The sequence below is a fragment of the Paroedura picta genome, chromosome 9, assembly GCF_049243985.1.
Source record: "Paroedura picta isolate Pp20150507F chromosome 9, Ppicta_v3.0, whole genome shotgun sequence".
Taxonomy (NCBI): domain Eukaryota; kingdom Metazoa; phylum Chordata; class Lepidosauria; order Squamata; family Gekkonidae; genus Paroedura; species Paroedura picta.
In genome coordinates, this window is record NC_135377.1 from 64960023 (window position 1) to 64974132 (window position 14110).

Sequence of the window (14110 nt, forward strand, 5' to 3'; positions counted from 1 at the left end):
GTCACCGTTTCAGCCCCTGAGACAAAATTGGGAACAATTTCAGGTGAGAAGCTTGCTTTGTTTTGTTTGTACATAAATCCATGCTTTCCATTTTCAGCCTCTTCCAAAAACAAGCCCACGTAATACCATGATTAGGATCCACCAAAATGACACGAAACAATGTTGTAAGCCTCTCAAGTTCCACACAATCAGACTGGATTTTACAAAAATAGACAAATAAAAAGGGAGGCATTCTTATTAATAATGTAAGGTGAACTCTCTGGCCATGAAGACCTTCTGTCAGAAGGCTCAAAATAATATGTAGCCCCATAAACTCTTTAGACTTAGGTTTTCAACTTATACAATGGTCATAAGTGCGAATGGTGCAATCAGGCAGAATATGGTTGGGAAGCATAGCTGTGCATATGCCCACCTGGGGCCGCTCCCCTTCCCACTCCCTCCAGGCCCATCACTGGCCATTTTAGAAGGGGAGGGGCAAATCAACATGACCATATATGGTCATATCACGCAATAAATGTTTAACAATTTTTAAAAGATATTAAAAATTAATTCACTACCGTCCATTCAAGAAACCCCTCCAGGCCTGTCAAGAAACTTCACAAAACCCTGGTTGAGAAAGCCTGGAGTAAGCAATCAACTTAAACAAATAAAGCAATGAAGGTTCCTCGTGGAAATCTATAGGATTCCATACAATACATAAAGGATATTATGAAATGCAACAAGTGGGAGAAAGGAAATTCCTCATGAGCACATGGGTCCATCTCTACGACCATCCTTTACCAAATTCGGATTACATCCTCCAGCAAGGTAAATTCCTGGAGATTTAATATTTGGTCAGGGCTGAATTTGGGGAGTGAACCCAGTAGGGATGTGATGTCCCTCTGGGATGGCCATTTCTCCTACAATCTGCCCTCCAAGTTTCCATTTCCTCCATGGAAATTCCATCTCTGCAGTCTGGTGATAAATTATAATTCCAGAACTCCAGGCACCAACTTGAGGATGGCAACCCTATTTCACTGCCATCTTCTCTTCCTAGGGCAGAGTCGGAAAGCCACCTGGTCTGGGACTCACAGGGGGCAAAAAAGAGTTTGAAAAGAACTTAATTTTTGAAAAATTTAAATCGTCTGTCTTCATTGGGTTACCTTGGGCCAGTCACACTCTCAGCCTAATCTACCTCAAATGATTGCTTTAGGAGAAAATTGTTGGAATATGCAGGAACTGTAGCATGCATGACTGTGAAGAGTGTCCTACAGGGGGCATCAGAGGACATGTGTATTTAGCATAGTTAGACTAGAAACTTCCTGATGTTTGTTTGTTTATTTTAATTTATATACTGCCCTTTCCGGAGGCTCTTCAAATAGAATAGAATCATAGAATGATAGAGTTGGAAGGGGCCATCCAGGCTCATTGCAGAATCAGCCTAAAGCATCAAGGAAAAGTACCTGTCCAGTCACTGCTTGAAGACTGCCAGTGAGGGGGAGTTCACCACCTCCTTAGGCAGTTGATTCCACTGCTGAACTACTCTGAATGAAATTTTTTTCCCTGATATCTAGCCAACATCAAGAGCCTCTTGTGGCGCAGAGTGGTAAGGCAGCAGGCATGCAGTCTGAAAGCTCTGCCCATGAGGCTGGGAGTTCGATCCCAGCAGCCAGCTCAAGGTTGACTCAGCCTTCCATCCTTCTGAGGCCGGTAAAATGAGTACCCAGCTTGCTGGGGGTAAACGGTAATGACTGGGGAAGGCACTGGCAAACCACCCTGTATTGAGTCTGCCATGAAAACGCTAGAGAGCGTCACCCCAAGGGTCAAACATGACCCAGTGCTTGCACAGGGGATACCTTTACCTTTTAGCCAACAACATTATACACATAGCTTAAACCCATTACTGCGGATCCTATCCTCTGCTGCCAACAGGAACTTCTCTCTGCCCTCCTCTTAGTGACAACCCTTCAAATACTTAAAGACAGCAATCATGTCCCCTCTTAATGTCCTCTTCTCCAGGCTGAACATTCAGGTCCCTCAGCCTCTCCTCATGGTCCCCAGTCCCTGGATGATCCTTGTCACACTCCTTTGAACCCTCTCAATTTTGTCACGTCCTTTTTAAAGTGGGGCCTCCAGAACTGCACACGGTACTCCAGGTGGGGTCTGACTAACACAGTATATAGTGGGACTATGACATCTTGTGATTTTGATGTGATGCCTTTGTTGACACAGCCCAAGACTGCATTTGCCTTCTTTACCACCACATCACACTGTCTGCTCATATTTAGCTTACAGTCCTCAAGTACCCCAAGATCACGTTCATACATGCTGCTACTCAGAAGTGTATCTCCCATCCAGTATGCATGCTTCTCGTTCTTGTGATCGAGATGTAGAACTCTGCACTTCTCCTTACTGAATTGCATCTTGTTCTCATCTGCCCACTTTCCCAACGTGTTCAGATCTCATTGAACTCTATATCTTCTGGGGTGTTGGCTACTCCTCCCAATCTGGTGTCATCCACAAATTTAATGAGCAGTCTGCCTACCCCTCATCCAGATCATTGATAAAAATGTTGAAAAGTGCTGGACCCAGTTCTGATCAATGTGGCACTCTGCTGCTCGCCTTCCTCCAATTTGATGAAATACCATTGGCAACCACTCTTTGCATGTGGTTTTCTAGCCAGTTCCCTACTCACCTAACCATCCAAAAATCCAGTCTACAGTCTTCCGGTTTACATCAGAACATCTTGGGGAACCTTGTCAAAAGCCATACTGAAATCCAGATAAACAGCATCCACTGAATTTCCAACATCTAATAAGCCTGCCCCTCAGTCAAAGAAGGAGACCAGGTCAGTCTGGTAGGACCTGGCCTCCAGCATCCTGATGGGCTTATCTGGAGGTTTTGCATTCCTTTGAGAACACGTCCTACATGCTTGCCTCCAGAACAGACACAACAGACTGAAGGCATGCGGTCATGTACCTTAGTCAGAGGCAGTTAAACTCTAGGACTCTCCTCTCTCTTTCTATACAAAGTTGGTTCTCTTCCTAATAAAAACTATTTTATTATTTTTCCTATCTAAACTCTGCCCACAAAAATGAAGGAGAATAATATAGCCTGCTTAGAGGTCTCCCTTGGGGAGAAAGGTGTAGTGGAATATAAATGAAGTAAGTAATTAAATAGACAAAGCCGATTTTTGTTTGATACGGCCATAAATTATAACCATGGAAGAACCCCGCAGGGCATCCAAACCTCATGGGAGCCAAAGAGCCCGCCCACTCTGTCCTGTGCTGTCAGCAAGAGTTATAACCATGAGGAAGATCTGCCACAAAGCCCTGGGATCCAAGCCTGTACTCCCTTCCTTTCCTTTTGAGACCCAACTGTTAAGTGCAGTGGTTAAGACTGCTGGACGCTAATCTGGAGAAAGAGGGGTTGGGTCCCCACTCCTCTGCTCGAAGCCAGCTGGGTGACCTTGGGCCAGGCACAGTTCTCTTAGACCTCTCTCAGCCCCACCTACTTCACAGGGAACCTGTTGTGGGGAAAGGAAGGAAAGGCGATTCTCAGAGGCTTTGAAGAGATGATGAAGAAGAGCTGGTTTTTATACCCTCCTTTTCTCTACTCAAAGTAGTCTCAAAGTGGCTTACAATTTCCTTCCCTCCCTCTCCTCGGAACAGACGCCTTGTGTGATAGATGGAACTGAGAGAGCTCTGAGAGAACTGTGACTAGCCCAAGGTCACCCAGCTGGTTGACTGTGGAGGAGAACCAGGGAATCAAACCCAGCTCTACAGATTAGAGGTCACCACTCTTCAACCGCTACACCACACTGGCTCTCCTTAGGATAAAGAGACTCCTTAGAGTAGAAAAAAGCAGGATATAAAAACTTCAACCACTACCATGCTGTGAACATGTTAAGGTCTTTTAATAATGCAAACACAAATTTGAGAGAAGAGCTTAGTTTTAGCAAAGAATTATCATATGGCTGAATTTGGGTGTTGTGACACAGTTTACCAATTTAACAGAATTAACTTATGCTTTATATTCCCCTGTTATGATGGTAGTTCATCGTTTGAGGAAGATTTTGTTGTGCTACTTCAGACCAACACGGCTACCCACTTGAATCATTGCGGCTAAGTGTGGGTAGGGTTGCCAGCTCTGGGTTGGGAAATACCTGGAGACTTTGGGGGTGGAGCCAGGAGTGGGTGAAATTTGGGGCAGGAAGGGCCTTAATGGTGTATAATGTTATGGAGTCCACCCTCCAAAGCTGCCATTTCATCCAGAGGAACTGATCTCTCAAGTTTTGAGATGAGTTATAATTCTCGGGGAATCCCGGGTTCCACCCAGGGCCTGGCATCCATTCTGGGAAGAATTTCAAGGGCATTTGCAGTCCTTTCGAAGATCCCTGAACCAAACTGAAGTAGCCCTAAAGTCAAAGGGAAATTTTGCTTTCTCACCTATTTTGTGGTCTGAGGAGTGGGAATATGAGGTAGAGACACCAAATTTTCAGCATAGCTGTGGGAGCCTCTCTTCAAAAGAACCCCTAAGTTTCAAAGTGATTAGATCAAAAGTTCTAATTCTATAGACACCAAAGATGGTGTCCCTATCCAGCTTCCATAGGAAACAGTGGAGGTTGGGTGGGGCTGCCTTCTTTGGGTGCCCATAATGTTGAACTCGCTGGTCCAATCTTTTAGAAACTCAGGTTTTCTTTAGAGGAGAGGCTCCAACATTTATGCTGCAAATTTGGTGCCTTTATCTCAAAACCCCACCACCCAAGATTACAAAATAGACATGAAGGCAAAATTTCCTGTTGACTTCAGTTATAATGGAGCATCCTAACCGCTGAATCACGACTCAGATAAGTCTGATTTGGATGATTTAAAGTTTAGGGATGGGTGAACTGAGTCATGCATCCCTACTAGCAGTTTCATAGTCCATCCTGGGAAGAAGTATTCCACCTATTCCCCACCATTTGCCATTCATTTGTATCAACAGGTTTCAGAACACGTACGTACAACAAGGGCATGCCTGTTGCGCTCCCCATGCACATAGTGGCTCTCCCAGTTTTCTCTACTTCAAAAGTGTCTTGCTGGAGATGGGGAGGGGCTAGGAAGAAAGGGTGGGAAATCTCTGGTGTGTGCACAGAAGATTCTTGTCCTTTAGTACCTGGATTTTGGACTTCTGCAGAATTTCAATGTTAGGTGTGACTTCAGATCCTGTCTTACTGAAACACCAAGCTAGAGTTCCTCATTTCACAACTGCTATTTATTTTGTGCAATGCAAGCAATGCAAAATAATGAATTTTTTAAAAATGTACAATATTGGCGGGCATATTTCTCAGAAATCATTTTCTATGTATATTGTTTAGCCGAGAAAACGGTTGCTGTTATAGACAGGCATCCCATAGCATCTAATGGAGTGCATTCTCTTTGAAGCTGAAAATTTTGTAACATCCCTAGCCTAGATGCCGCTCTTGAGAATTCTAAAATGTGCTTCTTTTTTAACAGTCTTGGCATTCCGTACCTTGCAGATTAACTCCTCTTGGCATCAAACCGGTCAACTCCATCGTTGGAATCTCATCTTCTTCTGCATTGGAAACATTGGGAGGGATGGCCCGGCGCCCACTCAGACCAGCAGGGATCGGTTTCTTATTCTCTTTCTCGGGAGCTGTTGGTTCAGTCATTGTGACTCTCTCACAGATCTTCTCTTCAAAGGCAAAAAGTGGGGAATGAAAGAAAAGGAAACAACAGTGAGTCAGCGTTCTTATCTTCAGGGCACCATCCTAAGCAGAGTTACACCATCAAAGCTCAATGGTAAAATTTTAGTCTTGACAATGTAAAAAAAAAAAAAGAGAGAGAGTCAAAATTCCAATTAAAGGATTATAACCACACTTTAGGTTGCTAATGGGGTGTGTGTGTTTCCCAACAATATTTTTTTAAATGGGAAATTTAGAACAAGAAGGAGAGCTGATTTTTATATATTTTTTCACTATCCAAAGGAGTTGCAAAGCAGCTTACAAACACCTTTCTCTTCCTCTTCCTGCAACAGACACCCTGTGAGGTTGGGGGGGGGCTAAGAGAACCCAAAGCAAAATGCTCAGAAAGAACAGCTCTAAGAGAACTTTGACTGAACGAAGGTCACCCTGAGTGTAGAGGAGAACTGGGGAATCAAACCCAGTTCTCCAGACCAAAGCCCCCTACTTTTAACCACTACACTATCCTGGTTCTCGGATTTAGGAGTTCAAATATTTTTTAAAAATTCCCTGCAGTGGGATTTAAAAGAAAAAGGAGGAAGAGTGCAGTCTTATGCATTGTTCCTCAGAAATAAGTCCTGTGGAACCAAATTGCTCTCACAAGCAAGGATAGGATTGCAACCATATTTGCATATGAATCACACACAGTTTCCCACAGAGAAATACAACCATTCCCCACACTGGACAAAAAAAAAATCATAATAAAAACAAGACCCTGCTCAGTCATTAAAGCCACCCGACGCACGCACACACACACACACACACAAACACACACACTGGTTAGTGGATCAAGGGGAAGGACAGTCAGGAAGGGTGGTTTTATGGAAATTCCTATCCCAAACAGTTGCCGCCTGTGCCCAAAATGCCTCTCATAAAACAGCTCATCTCCTTCCCAAAACCAGCCTTCCAAACCATGGCAGTTCCCTCTCAACGTTAAACAGCCAGGCAGCCAACAATGAGATACCTTCAGTGCAAATGATAGTTGCTCTGGTTTCTCCTCAGCTTCACTCCCACAGCAAAGTCTGGGTAAAGAGAGGCTTGAAGAACTGCTATATATGGCCTCTGTCACCCCCACCCTCTTCCTCCCCCTCCTCCCCCCACCCCTGCCGACGCCTCCGACAGGACAGTTACCCTCAAACAGCTGTGGAGTCAGGCTCTGCTCTTCCTCTCTTGCTGGTCTTTTCTCCCCAGAGTGAATCCTGTAGTTGGGAAATCCTCTTGCTTCTTTGTCCTGACAGGATATTATTACCAAACTTGCAAAGGTGTGCAGGGAAGTCAATGGCAGAGCCTTGCGAAATACCAAGCTCAATGCCACGGGCTAACTGGGCCGTTCCAGCACTGTGGACATCCCTGGTGGACAAAGGGTTGGATTGCCAACTTCCAGGTGGCGACTGGAGATCTCCTGGGATTCCCACTGAAGAGAGCCAGCTTGGTGCAGTGGTTAAGAGCGTAGGCCTGGCTCAGCTGCTGCTGTGTGCAATGGTTCTATAATGTGCTATGAGGTTTGGGACGGTTCTTCAGAGGACATTCTCCCCATAATGGGCCCAACTTGGAACCTGTCCTGGCTAACAGCTCCTTGAAAGAAGACAAGAGTCAGAGCCCAGTCTGACATGCCATCCCACGGGAAAACTTTGGAACTTATTTTTAATGTGTTCCTTTTAGCTTCTGAGCACCGTGCAGAGGGATGACAGGCTTTTGGCTGTCTTTGTCAGCAGAAATGGCCAGGGTGGGACCTGCTTGCCGCTTTCTCTGGCTCCACATTAGGGTTGCCAAATCTAGGTTGGGAAATACCTGGGGAATTTGGGGGTGCAGCCAGGAAAGAGTGGGATTTGAGACAGGGAGGGACCTCAGAGTTGTATAAGCCTATAGAGCAGGGGTAGTCAAACTGCGGCCCTCCAGATGTCCATGGACTACAATTCCCAGAAGCCCCTGCCAGCATTCGCTGGCAGGGGCTCCTGGGAATTGTAGTCCATGGACATCTGGAGGGCCGCAGTTTGACCACCCCTGCTATAGAGCTCACCCTCCAAAGCAGCCATCTTCTCCAGGGGAACTGACCTCTGCCACCTGGAGATGAGCTAGAATTCCATGGGATCTCCAGGTCCCACTTGGGGACCAGCATCCCTACCTCCAAGGTGCCACTGGACTGGATTCTAGCTGTTCTACTGTAGACCAGTATGGCTACCCTCTAAAACGCTCTTCAGTGCGAGACATGGTTTGCCGTTGCCTGGCTCTGAGTAGTTACCCTGGATTTATTTGGTGGTCTCCTTACCCCACATCCTGACTTATGCCATACATAATGCTTTTGAATGTCAAGGTGCTCCCACCCACCTATTTGGAAAGCCATTCCAAAAGACTGGCCCCACCAAACCTTATGATTGTACTGTAACTGTACAGTCTAAAAGGAGGTCCACTTGGGGAGAAAACTGTCGGAAGAGTGCAGCTGGTTCAGGGAAATATACTCCTCTAGAAGTATGAGGGCCCTAAACCATGACGGGCTCTAAAGCTCATAACCAGAACGTTGATTCAGCCTGGAATAAACAGTGGATGCAGCACTGGAATTGTGGGTTCCAGGTGGGCAGCCCCCAAAAGAAAGAAAATTGCTGCCTTCTTTTATACCAACTGTACTTTCTGAGATGTCTTAAAAGGAAGCCCCACAAACATTTTGGTACCGTACTCCAGTACAGAGGCTACAGTCACATCGATCCGGGTAGTTATGTCAGCAGAATCTGTAGAACAGTCCAGTTTTTAAAAAATGCATGTTCCTAGTAACACCGGCAACCTATTTATCCATTGACAAGCCCTGATCTGGGTAGTCCAGGCAAGCCTGAGACTGTCAGATCTTGGAAGCTAAGCCAGGCCAACCATAGAGGCCAACAAGGATTTGGGTGGAGTTCCTCCAAGGGACACTAGGCACCATGACACGGAAACAGGCAATGGCCAACCATTGAATGCTCCTTGCCTGGCTGCCAGACAGTCCTCGGATCTCCTGGCCACACTACACATGCCATATGATAAATAAATAATCCATTAACAAGGCCAGGAGCTCTTAACTTAATCTACTTTGGAACACTTAACTCAATCTAAACCTGGCAAATCAACACCAGCCAACATTCTCCCTTCCTGCTTTGGGCCTGTAGCAAATAACAAATGTAAATAAGCGTGCATGCTTGTGCCATCAAGTTACTTCCAATTTACAGTGACTTTAGGAATTCATGACCTCCAGGACACCCTATCTTTAAGAGCCTTGCTCAGGCCTTGCGAACTGAAGTCTGTGGTTTCCTCTAGGGAATCAATCCATCTCATGGAGGATACTCCTCTTTTCCTGTTGCCGTCAACTTTTCTTAGCATTGTTGCCTTTTTCAGAGAGTCTCTTGTCTTCTCACCAGGCAGTCAAGGTACAATAGCCTCTATTTGGTTATTTGAGCTTCAGAGACGAGTTCAAGCTTCATTTGATCTAGAATGCCCTTATTGGTGTTTTGGACAGCCCATGGTGCCTGGAAAACTCTCTTCTAACATCACAGTTCAAATGAATCAATGTTCTGCTTTCTTGGTTCAGCTTTTACATCCATACCTAGTAATGGGAAATACCATGAGAAATTTTCCTGGAGAAATTTTCCTACTCTTCCTACCCAAGATCTTCCGATTTCTTGGTTGCAGTCTCCCTCTTGGCTGACGATGGAGCTAATGAATAGAAGACCTTGAGCAATCCCCATTTCTTCATTCTAGGCCTCAAAGCTGTGTAATTCCCTAGTGATTCTTATTTTTGTCTTCTTGATGTTGAGCTGAAATCCTGCTTTGGCATTTTCCGCTTTATCCTCAGTAGGCATTTGAAGTCTCAGTAGGCATTTCAAGAGAGCCAGTTCGGTGTAGAGAGAAAGTTTGGTGTTGTGGTTAGTGTGGACTTCTAATCTGGTACACCAGGTTTGATTCTGCACTCCCCCACATGCAACCAGCTGGGTGACCTTGGGCTCACCACGGCACTGATAAAACTGTTCTGACCGAGCAGTGATATCAGGGCTCTCTCAGCCTCACCCACCTCACAGGGTCTCTGTTGCGGAGAAAGGAAAGGGAAGGTAATTGTAAGCCACTTTGAGACTCCTTCGGGTAGAAAAAAGTGGCATATAAGAACCAACTCTTCTTCTCTTCTATTTTCTACCAGTCATGTCGGTGTCATCTGTGTATCTCAAGACTGTTAATGTTCCTCCTATTAATGTTCACTCCACCTTCAGCTATTATGGTATGTTCTGCATATAGATTGAAGAGGCAGGGAGATTAATATAACCTCATCTGACATCTCTGCCCATTAGAAACCAGTCTGTTTCTCTATATTCTCTATATAGAGTCTGTTTTTCTATATTCTGTCCTAACAATGGCCTCTTGTCCATTGCACAGGATGTGCCTCAGACAATTCAGACCTTGTGGCACACACGTTTCTTTTAAAACCAATCACGAGCCAAACAGTCAAAAGCTTTGATGCAATTTATGAAACGCAAGCTGATTTTCTTCTGGAGTTCTCTCGTACGCTCCAGTAACCGACGTAAATTTGCAATATGATCTCTAGTGTCTCTTCCTTCTCTGAATCCAGCTTGAACATCTGTCATTTCTCCTTCCATATATGGTAATAGTCTTTGTTGCAAGATTTGGAATATCACTTTACTCACATGGGAAATGAATGCAATGGTCTGATAGTCGTAGCAGTCTCCTTTTTTTCAGAATTGCAATGTAGATTGAGCATTTCCATTCTGTGGGCCATTGTTATATTCTTCATATTTGTTGTGAAGGTTTTGGTGGACTTCCTGGCTGTGACATGGAATAGGTCTATTAGCATCCCTTGTACACCTGGGGAGGCATTTCATGGTCCGCGCCATAATCAGCTCCCGGTCTTGTTTGAGAAGAAAGAACAGAGCAGAGTTGGCCAAACTGTGGCTCTCCAGATGTCCATGGACTACAATGCCCATGAGCCCCTGTCCATAGACATCTGGAGAGCCACAGGTTGGCCACCCCTGGAATAAAGCTTCTCCATCTTTGGCTTCCAATTATGTAATCTGATTTCTGTGCTGCCCAACCTGGAGAGGGGTGTGTGTGATGGTCCTGTCTTCCAACACAATATCCTTTTTCATTTTGGGTTGTCTCATCCAAAATGACTAGAAGTATGAGATGATCAGAAGCGGTTCACCACCTCCTTCTTCTGCACAGCGCCAGCCAAGGTTAACTGAAGCACTGCTGCCGTTGTCTATGCAAGATCCGATGTTGGTGTCACTTTCCACTACTGCTGCTGCCCATTAGTGACCCTGGACATTGATTCCTGAAGGGGCGGACGCATCTTAGTCCAGTATCTGGAGAACCGAGCAAATCACCAAATTGTTCACCAGCTTGCAGATGGAGATGAAGCCATCGCTCCAGGAAGAAAATAAAAAGGTGAGTCTATTCTTGGCTTTCTGTGCAAACGTGACGTTCAGCCTCTGGAGTAAGTCTTACGCTTTCCCTAGGAGCCTTTGGCAAGGTAACGGGGATGTGGAAGAACTCCTGTCCAGAACATGACAGAGAGAGAGAGAAAGGCGCTGGACATGACAGTGCAATCATATGCGTTCCCTTGTGCTCAGCCATGCGTCATCAGCAAGAGCTCCTCTGGGTACATTCACAGCTATCCAGAGACCACCAGGGAGCTTTCACAAAACCTGACAATGACGACTGAAAGCAAAGGATCCAAACTCAGCACAACAACAGCATCACCGGGACTTGGACTCCTAAGAGACTCATGTTCCCTGGACCATTTTTTTTTTTGGGGGGGGGGAGGAATGGAAAAACTGATAGACTCTCACACTGTTGACAGCTCCAGATGGCAAAAGGTTTTGTTCCTCTTGGTGGCTTTGACTTCCTGGCAAGAGCTTTTCCTTGCCTATTACCCTTTGGTGAACTTTGTCTCTTTCCTGCGGAGGGATGGAGGGATGGATGACTCAGCTGTAATGGCCTTGGGGTGACAGAGAAGGGCAACTGCAGGGCACAAAGCCAGTGGGCTGTCCACCTGCCTGGTTTGTGAGGGACTAAAGACTGCAGGCATTTCAGATTGCATAAGAGGGTACCTGCAGCCTCCAAGTCTCTTCTTATTGCAGAATTACCGTTTGCTGCCACAATTCCTGAAAGATGTTCCAGAAAATCTTGGGCTCTTTAGATTCACCAGGAGGAAGGGGGTATTTTTCAGTAAGAAGATCAATAATAGAAAACAGTGTCCCCTCAGCTTAGCAGAGGAATCTGCCCTTTCAAGGGGATTGTCCTTTTGTCCTACATGCAGCCATGGAGGTAAAGTGGTTAGGAGAGGCAGCCTATAATCTGGAGAATTGGGTTTGATTCTGCATTCTTCCTCCGCATGCAGGCAGCTGGGTGACGTTGTGCTAGTCACAGAGCTCTCTCAGCCCCACCGATATCACAGGGTGTCTGTTGTGGGGAAAGGAAGGGAAGATGCTTGTAAGTTGCTTTGAGACACGTGAGGCCTGCTGGGTGACCTTGGACCAATCACGGTTCTCCCAAAGGTCTCCCAGCCCCACCTGTCTTGGTGTAGCCAGCTTGGTGTAGTGGTTAGGAGTGTGGATTTCTAATCTATCAAGCTGGGTTTGATTCCCCACTCCTCCTTCACATGCAGCCAGCTGGATGACCTTGGGCCACAGCACTGTTCTGACCTAGCAGTAATACCAGGGCTGTCTCAGCCTCACCTCCCTCACAGGGTGTCTGTTGTGGGGAGAGAAAAGCGAATGCAATTGTAAGTCACTTTGAGACTCCTTCTGGTAGAGAAAAGCAGCATATAAGAACCAACTCTTCTTCTATCTCACAGGCTGTCTATTGTGAGGAGAGGAAGGGTAGGCGATTGTAAGCCGCTTTCAGACTCCTTCAGGTAGTGAAAAGTGTGGTATAAAAAAATAACTCTTCTTCTTCTAAACCAACACAGACAATACAGCTCTTTAGAGACCTGGAGGTCCTTCTTCTGCTATCTACACTTGAAGGAATACTTTCACCCCAGCACTGAACTGAACACATTTGGACAGTCGGACTCCTCACAGCTTCAACAATCTATTGCCAGACTGCAGCCTTCTCATCCTTCCACCAATGAACAGTGTGTGGGTAACTCCCACTCAACACTACAGAAACAAGGACTCCATGCGGACTCCCCCCCCCCCCAAGGCTGCAACACCACACTGGGCCTATATATAGAATGCTTCCACTGCCGAGCACAAGCTGAAATAATAAACAAAAAACACCACTCCAGATCCAGTCTCAGCGGCACAGAGAATAATGCCATAAGTGGCCTGAAAAATAATCCAGATATATTATAATAAAGCAAGCTAATGTGGGGGGAGTGATTTTCATGATGGACAAGGCTAACTATACACAAGGAGAGGAGAGACAGCTCTCAAACGCCCGTTCCTACATGCCGCTGTCCTCATCATACCCCCCATGCATGAATACCAGTGAGAATGCAACAAAATCATGAGGAAAGTCGCAATGTACATACAGAAACAAATGTATGTGGAGAGCTGAGGGCCCTGGTGGAACTCTCCCAGTTTCGCTGGGCCTGTAAAATGGAGCTGTTCCGCCAGGTCTTGGGGTGGGGCCAGGGTGTGCAAGATCCTGTCTCATTAACCAATGCTGATTTCTCCACGCCTGCTTCCTTTCTGCATATCACATCTGATCCAATCACACCTGCTATTGTAGTTTGTCTGCTAATGTAATTTGTGATCTGAAATCACTCCACTTCACAATATATATGTCAGGTGGACTTATGTTCTGCCTGTCTCTGAAGAAGTGGGCAATGACTCACGAAAGCTCATCCCCCTACCGCAAATTTTGTTAGACTTTAGAGGTGCTTACTGGACTCCTACTCTTTTCTGCTGCTACTGACCGATCGAACATGGCTACCTATCTTGATCAGTGTTCCTTGAAAATTACTTTCCTCACCACTATTGCTCTCGTGCAATGTGCAACCACAAGAGACTGGAACATGTTCTAGAACGGGCATGTTCTAGAACCCAAGTATTCTGCAGGAAGTGACCATGCATTTTGTAGAACAAGAATCATGACCCTTTGCAGGATCCAAGGAAGCAAACACACTGGGGTTCTTTGACAGAAAAGCAGGCGTTATAATAGGTGCCCAGAACATACAACATTTGACCAGAAATTACTGGTCTTTCCGGCAGTGCCAACAGAGCCAATAGGACCCCAATACATTGAATCATATTGCCTGAGGTTAGCAGACAAACAGGTCCGTTCATGGGGAGGGATGGTACAAAAATGAAATGGTGAATACATCAAAATAAATAAAATGTTGAAAACACTCCATGATACATAAGCTGGATGAATAAAGTGCACATTTCCTTGAAGGTGTCCTCACTTATG

General features: G+C 45.7%; 1 protein-coding gene across 3 annotated transcripts in view; it reads right to left on the reverse strand.

Annotated features, from left to right (window-relative positions):
* Positions 1-6972, reverse strand: part of F13A1 (coagulation factor XIII A chain) — a 96132-nt gene extending 89160 nt beyond the window's left edge. The window contains exons 1-2 of one of the 3 annotated variants that reach the window (XM_077353123.1): positions 6854-6972; positions 5494-5676 (exon numbers count right to left, since the gene is read on the reverse strand). In XM_077353123.1, coding sequence (XP_077209238.1) covers positions 5494-5653 — 160 coding nt within the window. In that variant the 5' untranslated portion in view covers positions 5654-5676; positions 6854-6972. Of the gene's footprint in view, positions 1-5493; positions 5677-6686; positions 6783-6853 lie in introns of those variants that run through there. The other 2 variants (XM_077353121.1, XM_077353122.1) reach the window with 2 other exon arrangements.
* Positions 6973-14110: the final 7138 nt, after the last annotated feature.